The sequence below is a fragment of the Tenrec ecaudatus genome, chromosome 12, assembly GCF_050624435.1.
Source record: "Tenrec ecaudatus isolate mTenEca1 chromosome 12, mTenEca1.hap1, whole genome shotgun sequence".
NCBI classification, from domain to species: Eukaryota; Metazoa; Chordata; class Mammalia; order Afrosoricida; family Tenrecidae; genus Tenrec; species Tenrec ecaudatus.
In genome coordinates, this window is record NC_134541.1 from 51287272 (window position 1) to 51304389 (window position 17118).

Here is a 17118-nt window from a genome sequence, read left to right on the forward strand (position 1 = left end):
TCAGGCCTGTTTTCTGAGGCTCCTCTAGGTAGCCTAACCTAAAACCTTTTGGTTAACAACCCAAGTAACTAACTGTATAATCAAGGGACTCTCTGGGAATGGGGGTTGGGAGGCAGGAACAGTAGTCTTTTACAGAAAGAGACACGATTTCTCCCTGTGGCTTACTGCCTCACTCATTCCCAGCTCTACCCCTCCCTAGCAATGTCCTTCCCCTAAGAGTTTTCTCACTTAAAAAAATATATATATACATATATATGTATATATACATACATACATACTAGTATTATCTTTTAAGTTGTTTCATTTTTAGCCCAGGGAATTCCTTTGAGTTTTTCCTTTGACAAAATTAATGTGGAAACCTGCTTTTTACTAGGATTTGTATGTAAATATTTGTGTTCTGGGTGAGAAACCAAACTGTGCTTCATTCTCTTTTTCTTAAACCACATCGAAACTTGCATTCTTCCTCTTTCTAAGGAGAAGCTGCCCCCTCACCCTTGATTGTTTCTCCCTACAGGAGAATCATGGAGCTGGGTTTTACTTAAAAAAAAAAGTGGTCATCGCTATGGTGACTAAAACTCTCCAGGCTTGTCCACGCCTCTTCCACTTCCTGATGTCATACTATTTTTGTCTTTGAATAGCTCATTGACACAATTGCCTCGGAGATCGGAGAACTGAAACAGGAGATGGTGCCGACGGACGTCAGCCTGGAAAATGGACTGGAGTCCGCTGAACCCTACAGGTGACCGCAGCCGGCAGAGGTGGTGGAGGGGTGCCCACTAGCTCCCCAGCGGGCTTTTCTGTCCAGCTCAGAAATTTGGGAAGCAGGAGCCTATTGGTTGCTGATGAGTAGGAGGTGGGAGTGGCCTGGGAGCCAGTCTTCTGATTGTCATTTGAATTCCTTCGAAGGTGCTTGAACTTTACACCCTCTTAATTCTTCCGGGCACCAGCACCCAGAATCCTAAATTCTCAGTGCCGTGTCCAACCTACTCACAATGACGGAAAAACTAACGCAGCGTGAGCCTCCGTGTGCAAAATAGAATTGAGGGTAGCCGGTGTCAAGCGTCCGGGAAGTTTTTAAAGGGGAGCGCTAAAGAGGATGGACTCGTTTTGCATTCTCAGGTCAGAACAAACTTCCAGTAGTAACTATCACCATAATTATTTTCATGAATGATTGCACCTGTCGGAAATTGGATGGAGTTGTATATGATGAAGAATGAGGCAGCAATATGCTGTCCACGTGCTTAACCTTATCTACGTGGGACATCAAGGACTGGCTGCTTTAGTGGGCTGCCCAGTTCTGTAGAATGGGGAAGATGGGCCTGGGCCGCCTAAGGGAAAACACCGCTCAAACTTCTTCCAACACGTGTGTGCTCGCAAAGATAACAAAATCGAACCGCTACAGAGGAATTTGGAAACGTGGTGTCTTGGAAATCAGATTTATTTTCGTTGTTCCCTCTTTTCCTGATTTTGAGACCGCCTGGTGCAGCCAGTGTGAGAATGAGATTGATAGTGGGTTTTGCAGGCAAGCAGGGCCCTGCCCGGTGAATCAGGGAGTCCTGGTTGTCCAGGCATGTTTCAAACCAGCCCGACTTGTTCTCCAAGGGAGACCATGGCAAAAAAAAAAAAAAGGCAATTTCCAAGTATAGCTTTGCCGTTAAAGAGTGGTGCTTTCATATCGGACCTTAGTTCTCCTTAGCAATGAAGTTCTATCCGCCTTCCATTTCCTTGCATTTTCTACAGCATGATGTGGGTAAAACATGGTCCAAGCTCTTTGCAGCTGCCAGGCATTTGATGATTCTTTTGACCCAACTGTGAAGGGATTCAGTTGTCTTTTTCCATAAACTAGCAAAGACACAATCATTTGTTGTTATTAAATTTTTCTAACTTCACAGAGGCGTTCTGAATGACTAGCTCTTTCCTCAGGGGGTTCTCTTCGCCCTGTGCATTGTTCTAAAGCAGTCAATCGGGGTTGAAACATCATGAGGAAGATGACTTTGGGGACACTGACTTTTCTTTCACATCCAGAAACTTGGTAGCTACTCCGGAACGTCATAGAGTGACAGACAAGGGTTAGTATGTGATCCTTTCGCTGCATATAAGGCAACTAATGCCATACTTTGAGGAGAAGAGTGGTATCACTTGTTAGGGCGCCATCAAGATCTATTCTCTGACAAACAGTAGTTATTAGGTGAGGGGAAGTGGGCTTTCCTTTAAACTTCAGTAGCTGCTTTAAACGTTCCCCTCTCCGCCCCCTTAAGGTTTAAAGGTGTCTAAGCATTCTACAATAACTTTTCTTTTTCAGATTAATGTCACTTGTTTTTAAATGTTAATTTGGTTAACCCTGAATACATTTTCTTTTTTTTTTTTTCAAATTAAAAAAAATCATTTTATTGGGGCGTTTACAGCTCTTATAACATTCCATACATCAACTGTATCAAGCCTATTTGTTCATATGTTGCCATCATTTTCCTGAATACATTTTCACAGGCAGTTTATTTGGCTTTGATTCATGGGAGAGAAAGAGGAAAAGGAAAGTGAGTTGTAAGAAGAATTATGAGGCTTTTTAGCATCTGTGGTGGAGATTCTTGCGGAACTTTGGAGCTGAGATTTTGATTTAATTTCTCCATTTTTCCCCATGGAGATGTCAGGAGGGCCAGGTAACATAGGGGTGAGAGAAAGATCTTTGCATTGTTTGAAAAATCCAAGCAGAGCCTATCTGTGACCACAGGGGAGTATCAATTTGGCCTGACAGAGAGCTGTGCGACGGTGAAGGAAAGGAAAGACAGGAAGGACTAGCAGAGTTGCCTTAAGTGAATCCCCTGTAGAAAGAAGGAACAAACACCCCCAGAACCAGATGAATGCACAGAGACACCACAGTCATCTCCATAGATGCGTCACAACCCCTCCCCTGTGGTTCATCCTACCATGAATGTGTTCTAAGACGTCGCTTTACCCATCCCACCCACAATCACCATGAAATGTCCATGGCTCCGTAGTATACTAAGAACCAGGTTAAGTATCAAGCTGAGATCCTGTGAGTTAGGACTCATTATCTCTCTACCTGTGTTGGTATTTGGTCAAGATCAAAACAAGTTAGAGATCTTTAACTATTTGTTCCCTTCTCAGAATAATACTTTAAATATACAGATGAAACATAGGATGATTAAAAGTGACCGATTTTATAACATATGCACTGCTTTATTAACACATTAAATTGCAAAATCTAGTGGTCTGGGAACTGTTGTAATCTCAAAGCTCCGATGAGTACAATTTCCTCTTTTCAGTACCTCTGATGGGAATTTAACATCAGTAATTTCTGTTGGAAACAACCTCATGAGAACTTCTAATAACACTGTAGTTTATTGTCTACATTCAAAATGGGAGGAAGTTCATTTCAAAAAAAGTTAGTGAAAACTAAAGTATAACTTTCCCTCCCACCTAGTGGTCATTCTCACTCTTCAGCCTGCCTGTCCTATCTGTTATCATCTGACCTAGACCACCACTCCCTCCTTCTAAGAACAGTTGCTCGGCCTATTTTCTAGAACTCCACACTCCTGGTTTCTTCTCCCCTTACCTTCTGCTGCTTTTCATCTCTTTGGCTGGTTAATTCTCATTCCCCTGGCCCCTTGACCTTGAGCCTCTTCTCTTCACTCTTCTGCTCATTTCTTTTCCATGAACCTTGGGCATGACATTTAAAAATCCCTGTGACTTGATTTCCACATCAGGAAAATAGGGATTTGAAATACCTCATAGGGTATTTAGAACAGTTAAATGAGTTCATGGTTAGAGAGCATGTTCAATAAAACCTGACAAGTGGTCAATATGATATATGAGAGCAAGGCACAAAGTTGTGCTACAAAGTCATAGACACTGGCATTAAACAAAAATATCAAAAAGGTGAAGCTATTTCTCAACAAATCCTCCACCTGCATCAATACAGTGTGAAGCACTGTTTCTCTAATCTTTCTCCTGAAAACTTCCATGTGTGACTCATATCACAGATCTGTAGCATTTGTTTTTTTGCAAATTCAAGGGACACAAACTGTTTCTTTTAAAAATATATGTTGAGGGTTGGGAACAAAAATAAGTCTGATAGGGCAAGATTAGGGCCCTAAGAAGAATGGAGTAAGGTTTCTCAATGAAATTCTCGAAAGACAGCCCTCTCTCACCTTGAAAACTTAGTAGATACATTGCCACGATAGAAAAGAATTTCTCGAGACAATTCTCCTGGCCTGTTTCTCACCCACACCAGTTTCCATCTTCTTAAAACTTCTTTATAATAAGCGCCTGTGATCATCCTGTTTCCTTTAAGAAAATCTGTCAAGATTACCTCTTTGGAATCCCCAATGCCATCTGAGCTGATCTCTTTGCTTTGAAAGTAACTGGCCCAGCTTCTCAGAAGCCACTCTGTTGAGTAGACCTTTAAAAAAAAGTTTAAACCCTCAAAAAAGACAAGTTAAGCGTACTACTGAAAGAATTTCTATGCAACCATCTACCTATCATAGAAATGTCTTAAACCAAGGTTTGTTTGCAATAAACTTGTGCATATATGAGCTGAAATCCTACCGGCAATACCTTGACTTACCCATATAAGCAATACTTTGACTTACCCATTTGTTAAACAAAAGGACAGCTAAAGTAATTTTCTAAATAACCCATTTTATTTTCTTGGCCTGAGCCTATCTATATGTTGGTGGTTTCTAACTAAGATCTGTAAATTGGTCCTCTCTTTGAATCCAAAGCATATATCCAATTGCCCACTCAGCCTAGTCATGCTTCCAGCTCCTTGGACCCTGAAATCATTCATAATGCCTCTTTTGTCTCTCACAACCTCTCCCCATTCCTCTCCAAATCCTGGCAGTTGTACTGCAAAAATGGAGCCAGGATGCGACCACTTCCCTCAGGCGTCCTGGCTAACACCTTGATCAAAGATCCAGAAACCTTCTCTCACAAACAGGTCCTTGTAGCACCCCACATCTAGTGACCCTGAGAGTCACTTCAGAAACAGTATAAATCTTCATGGGAGTAGAAAGCCTCCTCTTTCTTCTATGGAGTGGCCAGTGGTTTTGAACTACTGACTTTGTGGATAGCAGTGTGGTGTAATCCACTATACCACCAGCCCTCTTTCGTGATTGCTTGACTTTGTATTCCCTGCCTCAACCATGAGAACAGGGGCTTTGTTTGGCTTGGCTTTTTCTGTCAATAACTACTGGGTCTTTCAAAAACCAAACTCATGGCCATCAAGTCAATTCTGACTCATAGCAGCCTAAAAGACAAAAGAGTAGAATTGCCCCCTATGGGTTTTTGAGAGTGTAAATCTTTCCAGAGTAAAAAACTTTATTATTCTCCTTTGGAACACCTGGTGGTTTAAAATAGCTGATTATACAGTTAGCAGACTAACTCATAACCCATCACTCTACCATGATTCGTAGGAACACGTCTGCCAATGACTTCACATGTGCTTTCCCATGTACTGCATCTATGTGGTTGAATGGATCCACGAAAGATGCCAACCCTCTATAGTAGTAGAACACCAGTGGTTTCTTGGAGAAACAAGATGTCATCCTCAGGAACCAAATTGGGAAAAATTCATGCTTATATTAAAGTAAAAATCTGAAAATATGTGATATGGCTTATGCTCCTGCACAGCAAAGAAAGGGAATCAGAGTCACCTCTGCCATAGGGCCAGCCTCACTTCCTCCATCTTTTGTTAGTAAAGATGCTGTTTGCTACTATCAAGTCAGCCCCTGAATATGGTCCATTGGGTTTTCTTGGCTGTAATCATTATGGAAATAGATGATCAAGACTTTCTTTCAAAGTGTCACAGGGTGAATTCGAATCACTAACTCGTCAGTAACTGGTTGCAAATCACTTGGGCAACCTACGGGAGATTGATTCTATTTGGGTCCATCCACAAATGAACCATTACCTTACCTGCTATACATTTCTTAATAGTTCTTTGTCCTCAGGCAGGGCAAAGAGATCAAACTAAACAACTTGTGTAGTACCTTCTGGCTTTGGGCCGAATCTACAGGATCACTAAAGATCCTGGTAAACATGGTCATTGAAGGCTCATGCTGCATTGGCTTACTCCTTTCATTGTGCTGAAGAAAGGGCACGAGGGCTGCATTGGATGACCTCTGCTTTAAATTCTTATAGGTCAAAATAAACCTGGGAACAACACTGTTCTCCTTTCTTAGAGTCTTTGTTTGTTTTTGTTCAATACAAAAGCACATTTGTACATTTGTTGCCATCTTCATTTTCAAAATATTTTCTTTCAACTCGAGCACTTGGTATCAACTCCTCATTTTCCCCTCCCTCATGAACCCTTGAAAATTTATAAATTATTATTTTTCCATGTCTTATACTCACTAATGTCTCCCTTTACCTACTTTTCTGTTGTCCAGCTGCCTGGGAGGAGGTTATTTGTAGATCATTGTGATCAGTTCCCCCTTTCACTTCCTACCTTACCCTTACCCACCTGGTATTGCTACTCTCATTATTGGTCCTGAGGGGTTTATCTGTCCTGGATTCCCTGTGTTTCCAGCTATCTGTAACTGTGTACTTGCTCTGGTCTAGCTGGGTTTGTAAGGTAGAAGGGGGTCATGATAGTAGGGAGGGTGGGGGAGGAAGCATTAAAGAACTAAAGGAAAGTTGTATGTTTCATCGGTGCTATACTGCACCCTCCCTGACTGACTCATCTCTTCTCTGTGACCCTCCTGTTAGGAGATGTCCATTTGTCTTCAGATGGGCTTTGAGTCTCCACTCCATACTCCCCCTCATTCACATTGATATGATTTTTTTTATTCTGGGTCTTTGATGCCTGATAGCTGATCCCATTGACAGCTCATGATCACACAGGTTGGTGTGCCTCTTCCATGTGGACTTTGTTGCTTCCCAGCTAGATTGCCGCTTATTTATCTTTAAGCCTTTCAGACTCCAGATGCTATATCTTTTGATAGCCAGGTTCCATCAGCTTTCTTCACTCTTTTGTCTTAAGCAATCATGTCAGGAAGGTGAGCATTACAGAATGTCAGGTTATTAGAACAAAGTGTTCTTGTTGAGGGAGTACTTTAATACTTAACATATAAATATATGTACATAGATCTACTTCCCTAACATTATATATAAATATATTTACATAGGTACATGCCTGGCTGTATTTATACCTCTATAAATGCCCTTTGCCTCCTGGTTCTTTCCTTTATTTCTTTTTACTTTCTTCTTATCCCACTATCAAGTTCAGCCTTCATTCGGGTTTTCAGTAATTCTTCTTGGTTACATAGCCCTTGATCAAGCCCTACCAGTTATCTGACACCCTCCCCACCATAGATTTTAGATCACTTGTTGTTCCCTTGTCCCTGGGTTTGTTAACCCCCACTTCCTTTTCCCCGCCTTCCCCACTCCCATGTCTCCCCAGAACTTTTGGTCTCATTGTTTTTCTTCTCTGGATTGTTTTTTCTACCTGTCTTAGCTAGATAGACATGCAGAGACAATAATAAGCACAGAAACAAATCAGAGCAAAACAAAATAACAAAGGAAACAAATGACAACAAACTAACCCCCCCCCCCAAAAAAAATGCCTATAAATGGTTCCAGAGCTGTTTCATGACTTTTAGGAGTGTTTTCCAGTCGAGTCTGATGGGATGCCATGCCCTGGCTCCAAAATCTGTTTTTGGTATTCTGCCAGGACTTCATTGCTTTGCTCCCCTTGCTGCTCTGTTGTGCACAATTCCCGCACTGTGTCTCCAGTGTTGTCCCTCATAGCACTATAGGTAAGTGAGGAACGTTGTTTTTCGTGGTGGGCCTGATCTTATGGCCCTTTCTGTGCATTGGCTGCTTTGAGTGGGAATATTGTCCTCAGGGCTTGGTGGGCAAGGATGTGTTCCACTCTCCTTCCCTCTTCACAGAAACACTTTCTATGTCAGTTAAAAATCATGCCTGATGGCCTGCCATTTAAATTAGTGGGAAAACATTGGAAAGATGTACACCAAAACAAAAAGTAAATGAAACGAACCAAATAAACAAGCAAAGTGGCTCTGTCGCAAAGGGTAGGTTTACTACATCACAAGCTATCAGGCCTTTTTCTAGAACCTGTGTTGGAAAAGATGGTTTTCCCCCTTGACCAAATTGTGAGTTCTAGTGTATTTCAGCAAAAGTCGGAAGGCTCACAATAAATGTTTGCTGTTAGAATATGCCATATCCAGCAGGGTCAGAGGAAAGCAGCATCTAACAAATGAAGAGTCAGTAGGTGCAATTGTATGGTTATTATACATGGAGATCATGGTAAAGTCATAGAGGATAGGAGAGAGAGTACAGTAAAGGAGTCAGACACATTTTATGGTAGCATACTCACCTCAGCCCTCTTGGTGGTTCACGTGGAGGTGTGAAAAGAGAGAGGGACTTTGCTATCTTGGGATATTTATGGGTAGCCATAAGACATGTATATTCAATAGTTACATGCATCACAAAGTGGGTGGTAGCTACATTAAGGTCCCTGAGCCTCACAGGTGAGGAAACCTAATACCTGCATTAGGGGAAGGTATGAGTGGGGGATGGGTGACAAGGCAGGAAGAGAAAGCAACAGGATGCCTGCTTCTGTACACAGATCACCTCAACCGTGTGCTCACTTTAAGGCAGCATAGCTGTTAGGGGAGAATCTGGGAACACTACGTAAAGCAGAATAATGTACCAAAACGGTGTCTTTCCTACAGTGGAATGCTGTCTCTCCAGATTCCCTCTGTTATAAGTTACAGAACCCAGTCCTCCTCACCGCATTTCCCTAAGTGTTTCCCACGCTGCAGTACTTTACCCATCTGTGCCACCCCAAAAACAAACAAACAAAGCACAGTTACTGCCAAGTAGGTCTCCACTCATGGCAACCAGTGTATTGTAAAATAGAACTGTCATCAATAAAGTTGTCCGTGCGGTGACTTGTTAAAATATATAAATCTTCGTTAGTGGGGGCTCTTACAGATATTATAACAACACACAAATCAACTATATCAAGCAAGCCTGTAAAGTCTTTCTTCCAAGGCACATCTGGATAGACTCAGACGACCAAATTTTCATTTTGCATCAAAGTGCTTAACCATTTTCAATTCCTCGGAATCCCTGCCATTGAAGAACGCTTGTTATCACCAAAGTTCACCGTTCCTTTTTGTACACTTAAGAATTGCACATGCACATTTCCACTAACTATTGGATCGTGTCCATCCTTGATTGTTCACATGCATTGCCGAGGAATATTGGATAGCAGAGCAGAATAGAGAAGCTCTTCCATTTGTATAGAGGTTACGTAACGTGAAACAGTTGAAACCCATTTGTCCCAATACCCAAGGCTATTAGTTCCCTTGTCCTGCCATAATAACGGCCACAAGCGTGTGACTTTATCGAGCAGAAATTATTGTTCACAGTTTAGGTACAAGGCTACAAGTCCAAATTCAGGACTGGCTCTAGAGAAAGATGTTTGCTGTGTGTTTACTCTAGGGAAGATCTTTGTCTCTTTCACCTTATGTTTCTCACTTCCTTGTTCGCCAGGTGGCGTGTCATCTATCTCCCCTCATCGGAATGTCCTTGCTTCTGTGTCGAATCTGCTCGTGTACATCTCAAAGTGATGGTCGTAAAGCATACCCTGCATTGCTATGGCCTCTTTATCATAATAGAAAAATCCTAATCCCAAATGGGATCAAACTCACGGATATGGGGCTGAGAATCTACCACATATATTTTTGGAGGATACAATTTACTCCATAATATCAAGTGATATCATAGAGTTCCATCATTCCTTCCCTCAATGGCAACGGGTCAGGCTTTCAGCCTAACTTTGTTGATAATCAGAGAAGATTCTTTGATGGTTACGGTTTAGCAGTGAACATTTTTCTATTGGGTCCATGGAGGATATTCTACTGTGGCTAATTTGGTCCATTTTCCTCCTAATATCACCAGGAGTGTTTGAACAATATTACAAGGAAGTCTATGAGAATTGCCTAATATTTTCTGACATTGTAATCAAATATGCCACAATTAAGTCCAACTTAAAGAAAATAAAATCTTCACTTCTACTACTACTACTAACTACTACTATTACTACCATCGAGTTGATGCTAACTCACAGTGACCTCGTGGGACTGGTACAACTGCCCTAGTGAGTTTCTGACACTGTAACCACTGACAGGAGGAGTACGGCTATTTCTCCCATGGAGTGGTTGGTGGTTTTGATCTGCTGACCTAGCAGCCCAACTCGTACCCACTACACTATGAGGGGTCCTTAATACTTATAATAGTCAATGCTTGTAGTAGTAGAGTAGTTAATGTTAATGGAAGAAATGAAGTCCAAAAACTGAACAGAAATTTCAAAGGACAGCTCGAGAAGACAAAGTAAAATATTATAATTAACTGTGCTAAGATCTAGAGTCAGAAGCAGAAAAGAAGACCATACTCAGCATGTACGAAACTCAAAGAACCCAAGAAACAATTCAGTGTTGCAATGTTGAACGATTCTATGGGAAAAATAATGAAGGATCAGGAAGCATTAAAAAAAAAAAAGACGGAAAGAGTACACAGAGTACCAAAAAGAGCTAGTTGACATTCTACAATTTCATGAGGTAGCATATGAGCAAGAGCCAATGGTACCGAAGGAAGAAGTTCAAGCTGCACTGAAAACATTAACCAAAAGCAGAGTTATCGGAATTGTTGACATACCAACTGAATGTTTCAACAAGCTGATGAAGCACTGGAAGCACTGGTGGATGCCAGGAAATTTGGAAGTAAGCTACTTGGCCAACTGACTGGAAGAAATACATATTTGCACTGTTTCCAAAGAAAGGTGACCCAGTAGAATGTTTGAGTTACAGAGCAATATCATTAATGTCATGGGCAGGTGAAACTTTGCTGAAGATCATTTCATAATGGTTACATTGACAATGAGTTGCCAAAGGTACAGGCCAGATTCAGATGAGGACATGCCACAAGGGACCTCATTGCTGTCAGATGGATATTGGCTGAAAGCAGAGACTATGAGGAAGATGTTTCTTTGTTTTACTGTGCTAAGGCATTCAACTGTGTGGATCATAACAAACTACGAATGGCCTTGAGAAGACTGGGAATTTCAGAACATTTCAATGTTCTCCTGTGAAACTTGTGCGTGGATCAAGGGGCAGATGTCTGAACACAACAAGGGACTACTGCATGGTTTAAAATCAAGACAGGTGTGTGTGAGTCCGTGTGGTATCCCCTCATCATACTTATTCAATCTGTATGCTGAGCAAATCATCCGAGAGGCTGAACAATATGAAGAGTAATGTGGCGTTAGGATTGCAGAAAAGCGTATTAAAACCCAGCGATATGCAGATGATACCACCTTGCTTGCTGAAAGTGAGGCCTTGAAACTCTTGCTGACGAAGATCAAAGATTGCAGCCTTCAGTGTGGATTGGAACTCACTGTAAAGAAGACCCAAACCCTCACACCTGGACCAATAAGTCACATCATGATAAATGGAGCAGAGATTAAACGTGTCAAGGATTTTGTCTTGCTTGGATCCACAATCAGTGCTCATAGAAGCAGCAGTCAAGAGAGCAGAAGACCAGTGTCTTGAGGTCAATCTGTTGCACAGACCTCTTTAGAGGGTTGAAGAGAAAAGATGTTACTTTGATGACTAAGATGTGCTTCACTGAAGCCATGGTATTTTTAATTGCCTCATGTACATGTGGAATTGCATATTAAATAAGGAAGACAGAAGAAGGATCATTGGCTTTGAACTGTGGTGTTGGTGAAGAATTTTAAAAGTACTCTAAATGGCCAGAAGGACATCGAGGTGTGTCTTAGATATCTTGGAAGAAGTTTGGCCGGAAGGCTCCTTGGAGGAAAGGAGGGTGAAATGTCATCTCACATTTTTTTGACACATTGTCAGAAGAGACCATGATGAAGGACATCATGCTCAGTAAAGTGGAGGGGGGGGTGCAGTAAAACAGAGGCAAGCCCTGGACGAGACAGAGTGACACAATGGCTGCAAGCATGGGTTCAAAGCTAACAATGTGAGGATGGTGCAGGCCTGGCCAACGTTTTGTTCTCCCATGCTTAGAGTCTCTGCGGGTCGGATCTGACTCAATGTCAATTAACAGCATTTGCTGAGATGCCTAGATACTGTTGCCTGAAGATTTTCACAACAACGGGGGAAAGTTATGTTTCCGTAAGCAAGTGACTGTTATGTAATGAAATGAGGATGTACTATATGTACAGTCGATGTCCTGGGAATCTCAGGGGTGGTGAAGAGGTACTGGTAATTCCAAAAGGAAAAGTTTTAGAAATCCTGCTTAACTCTTGACATCATTTCTAAAGGATGAATTAAGCAGAATTAAGAATGCCAGAAAGATCTGCTTAGTACCTCTTAATTGCTGATAGGATTATTTTAATGATTGCTAAAGTAAAACCTATGTTAAATTTTCAAAAGACAATGCAGAAAATAAAGATGAAAATCACCATGTACTCACCACTAGTATAGAACTACTTTGATTTGTTTGTTTGATATTTTTGTTTGTTTGGGTGTATATCCTCCCGGTGTTTTTTTCATGTATTTAAATCATAGGTCATGCAGTTTTGTAACTGACTTTCAAGAGTATTTCTCATCTCCCTGGAATGTATGTCCTAGTATGTCCTAGAAAACAGTTCAATTTTGCTTGAAATGTTGTTGATAGGTGCAACTCATTGAGTCAATTCCAGATCCCAGTGACTGTGTGACAGAGTAGGACGGTCCCCTCGACGTTCCTCGTCTGTGGGAGCCGTTCACTGGGACGTGAGTACAAAACGTGCAGCCTTGGGTTAGTGGCCTGTTGGACCACAAGGGCTCCTGCTTGCAGCGTTGCACTGGACAGTGACATGACTGGCTTCTATGGCAACATTGAACTTCAGCACTCATCGTTTAACGGTGGCTCCGGCTAGAGTTAGCGCTAAGTAAATGTTATGCTTTACCTTCCTGCTGTATTAGTAGTTAATTCCACCACAGAGTATCTGTTTATCTAGCATTCAGTTGTGATTTGGTCACGCTATGAAATAATACCAGCACAGCCAAGCATGCTTAAATATTAAATGTTAAGAACCGCACATTGCTCTTTACAGAGCAGTATGCATGCTGGCTGTTTCTCTGGGCCAGAGGGCCATGCATAGACCACAGAGCCCACCTGGCTCTATCCCAACCTTTGTGAGCGCCGAGAGGAACCAGGACAATGGCTTCTTTGTTTTTATTTCTTATTTTTGCAGTGACAGATAACTGTCTCGCCCAGTGTTTACTCCATATCTGCCTTTTCATTTTTAGGAGGGGGATAAACTAGAGGAGATCCACAAGCCCAGGCCCCGCCATTCCTTCCCTCCCTGGTGAAAGCGGCGGTGCCTCTGAGGCAGACGCGCTTGTGCTCACACCTTGTGTTGTTCTCCACACGTGGTCTTGGGAACGTAGAGCCTAAAGATCCTGGACACTTCTCCAAGTTTGTCCCGAACACGCTCCCTAGGAGGGGCATGCGTTTAGAAATCTCTGAGGGAGCTGTGTAGCCACCTCCCTCTAAAAGCAGCAGCCCTGTGCCGTACAAGAGAAACCCCTCAACCCCAAATCTTAAGAGAGGCTCGCCTTTTATCATTTAAGAGAGCAAAAATGACCCACAGAAACTAAAACTCATTTGACATGGCATTCAAAATGGAAAATGGGGACATGAGCCCAGTTTTATCAATTTCTAATATTTTCACCTTAATAAAGAGAATAACGAGATGCTCAGGTAACAGTGTCTTATGAATTGTACATGGGTGGTCATTTACCCTGACTCTACATATTTTCCAAAGTTTTCCCGGGAACCACTAAAGGCTGGGCCTCTCCTCCACCCAACCCTGCTAAACCTGATGCGTCACCCATCCTCCTGGCCACTGTTAGGCTTTTGTAGTATTTTTATGTTTTGCTTTGTTTCCTTTTTGATGCATGGTCAAGGAGCTATAGTTTACAGAGCAAGACTGTGGTGACCACAGAATCAGAGTTCAGTCCGGCTCTTAATTCTTAAAGCAACAGCTACACTCCGTCCTCATAGCTGAAGCCCGGGCCCCTCTGGCAGTCCCATGTCCTGGGTACCATCTTTCTTGCCTTTGCAGCTGCTTCAGGCACCACCCTGTGAGAAGGCTTTGTGAGACTTGGTGCAGCTGACGCTGTGCAGGATGGAAGAAGGAAGGGGAGCCATAGAGACACAGGAGGCACACGTGCCAAGTTCTACACAAATTATCAGAGAAGGGCTGTTTTTCTTTCTGTTTGCCATGTGAGAGCTGAGTGTACAAGTTGGGACTAGCTCTGCTTGGCTGGTAGAACTGTCGATCACAAGTACCTGCCAAGTGACACACAGAGACCTTCCCTCTTGGAGGCGCTAGGATTTTTCTTCCTCTCCACAAATCACATTCAATACTGACAAAATAAATAGAGTATTGTGTTGATAGGGTTGTCTTTGTGGATCTAGAACAGAAACATATCACCTTGCTTTCTTCTTGTTGAATATTGAAAATAAGGCAACAATAAAATAGACAAATCTTGGGCATTTCACTGAAGAGTGTCTCTTTTCATAGCTCTGAAGATATTCTGGGTTCTTCTAATCAGAATTTGTTTTCAGGTTCTGTTTGTAGTAATATGCTTAATAATTTGGGTAATAAATTTCTTTCTTGGACAAAAATCCTCTTTTTGGACATAATGAAACTGGTTAATGGGCTTGAGGTCAAGACCATGAAGTCACGAGGAGTCGACACTAAGACTTTAATTTGAGGCCACAAATGCTTTTCCTTCCAAACTGGTGAATATTACAGGAATCATCCTATCAACAGAGTATTTATTTTGCTGTTGATGTTCTTAACTTTGCAGTAAGACTGCATCTGTTATATTAGGAATTGAAGTGGTTTGCTGGATAAATCATAGGCAAAAACAAAATGAAACCTTGAACTCTTGCTTTTGGTGGGGGGGGGGCGTTGTGGGGTTGTCATCTTATTGTCCACATTAGCACTCTATTATCTTGATTCCTCCTATGGCCCTGGTGGCACAATGGGATAAGCACTTGAACTGCTCTCCACAAGATCTGTGGCTCAAACCCCCAGCCGCTCCCTAGAAAAAGGATGAGGCCACCCGCCCCCATAAAGATTTAGTCTCTGCATCTCTGTACGGAAGTTCTACTCTGTCCCACAGGGTTGCTATAAATCAGAATCAAATTCATAGCAGTAAGTTTTGGTTAGGTACCATGTAAATAAGGAAAAAACATTCACTTTCTTGTTGAGAAAGGAACCAGTTGTCAAGCTTCCGGAAAAGCATGAAGTCTTCCTGTGGGTTTGTTACAAGATAACGTTTCACTGGGAATCTAGATGGGGCTTGGGAGAGTGGATACTGGTGGAGCCACCATTCAACTTTCAAACCCTAGAGCCAAGACAGTCTTGTGGCTTACTCAGCCCTGCATCCAACACCAACATTGGCCTTGGAAGTAGAACTCAAGGTTAGGCCTTCCGAGGAAAGAGTTCATTCACTTCTACACCTTTGTAGAACCTGATACAGGAGCCCAAGGGTAGTGTGGCTGGGAACTGGGAAACTACTATTTAAAAGATGATGCTAACCTTTCCTACCACTAGACCTTGTACAGCCATCAGTGAAGGGGTGCATGTTACTGTGACGCTGAACAGGTTTCAGTGGAGCTTGTAGACTAAGATGGAGCAGGATGAAAGGCCTGGTGACCTTCTGTAATGGTTCATCAATCCACAGCCAATCCTGAGGGTGGCGCAGGACGAGGCAGCACATATCCTTCTGTTGTCACGGTGTTTTCATGAGTTGCATGCCTACTCCATAGGAGCCAACAACAACAGCTAGTCGTGCTGACTGGGCATCTGAGTGTCTCCGTACAACGCAAACAAGATCTCAGCCACTTTTTACATGGGAGCAAAACAGATCACTTTGCTAAAATATCAAGGAGACTTTGGCCATGCTTTTTGACAGGTAGATCGCCAGTGTACCATATGCACTGTGGTAGTGTTTATCCTGTGGCATACCTACCTACCTGCACATGCAAACACTCCCATCCAGCGGCTTAGAACTCTGGAAACTTGGAGTCACCAGGAACCTTACTCCATTCCAGAGAGTTCACCATTCATTCTACTGAAGGCATTCAGAAGTGGTTCACTGGTCTCTTTTTAGTTGAAATATGATCTGTAGTTTGGTGTGGAAAGGAACAACTTTCGTATATTTAAGTATTTAATGGAAACATCTTTCATAATTTAAAAAGTACACATTTTCTTTTACAGATTGGTAAAAATTACTATTTTCTTGTGCTTTTGTGTTGATTTTGCCCACATGTCCTTACTCTATCTATCCTGCACTGAGAGACGAGGAGCCCAACTGCAGGGATCAGTCTCAGATGGCATGGAGTTTGGCATGTAGGCCTACAAGTACATGTAGGTGTACAGCAGCCAAACCAGGTCTCCTAGCTACAGATTGGTTGACTGTGCTTGCTGCTTTGGCCATTGTTTCTCCTGCAAGTACAACCTGAGCTTTTCCCTTTGTCTTCACTACAGTGACATGTACAGAGTTAGGATCCCTAGCTTCGTAGACAGCTCCTCCCTTTGAACGAGTCCGCTTGTTTCCATGTGTGTTGGTGCTGTCGTGTCCCTCAGCGCTTCACACGAGCATGGGCTATCGGGGCATCATGAATGGTGGTGTTAGCACCAGTCACTCAGCTAAGATGCTGTCTGCAAAGTTCATGGGTAGGAGATCTATTGGGTAATATTGTAAGACTGAATATCTTGGTTCCTTAACGGTCATTCACTGACTGGTTTCAATATAATGAGTAGGAGAAATATCATTATTTACCATTTTCAAATTAAAAACAGGAAGCTCAGAAAGGAACCTGACCCAAATCCCACATGTCTGGGTGAGACAGGAGAAGGGCGCCAGGCTTATAGCCCTGGGCTGGCTTTGTGGCCACTGTACTGTGATTAGTCTTCATGGAATGTCCTGGGTTACGTCATAGTCACTTAGTACTCATACGCCTGTATCCTCCCTCAGGTTTTTATGCAGACATCTGTTTTAGAAATCATTCATTTCTGGTCATTTCTTCAAGGTC

At 42.4% G+C, this 17118-nt stretch overlaps 1 protein-coding gene across 3 annotated transcripts in view; it reads left to right on the top strand.

Annotated features, from left to right (window-relative positions):
* RIN2 (Ras and Rab interactor 2) overlaps nucleotides 1–17118 on the top strand; it is a 189684-nt gene that overhangs the window by 101735 nt on the left and 70831 nt on the right. For 2 of the 3 annotated variants that reach the window (XM_075564038.1, XM_075564037.1), the window contains exon 3: nucleotides 639–739. In XM_075564038.1, coding sequence (XP_075420153.1) covers nucleotides 639–739 — 101 coding nt within the window. Of the gene's footprint in view, nucleotides 1–638; nucleotides 740–906; nucleotides 1120–17118 lie in introns of all 3 variants that reach the window. The other variant, XM_075564039.1, reaches the window with a different exon arrangement.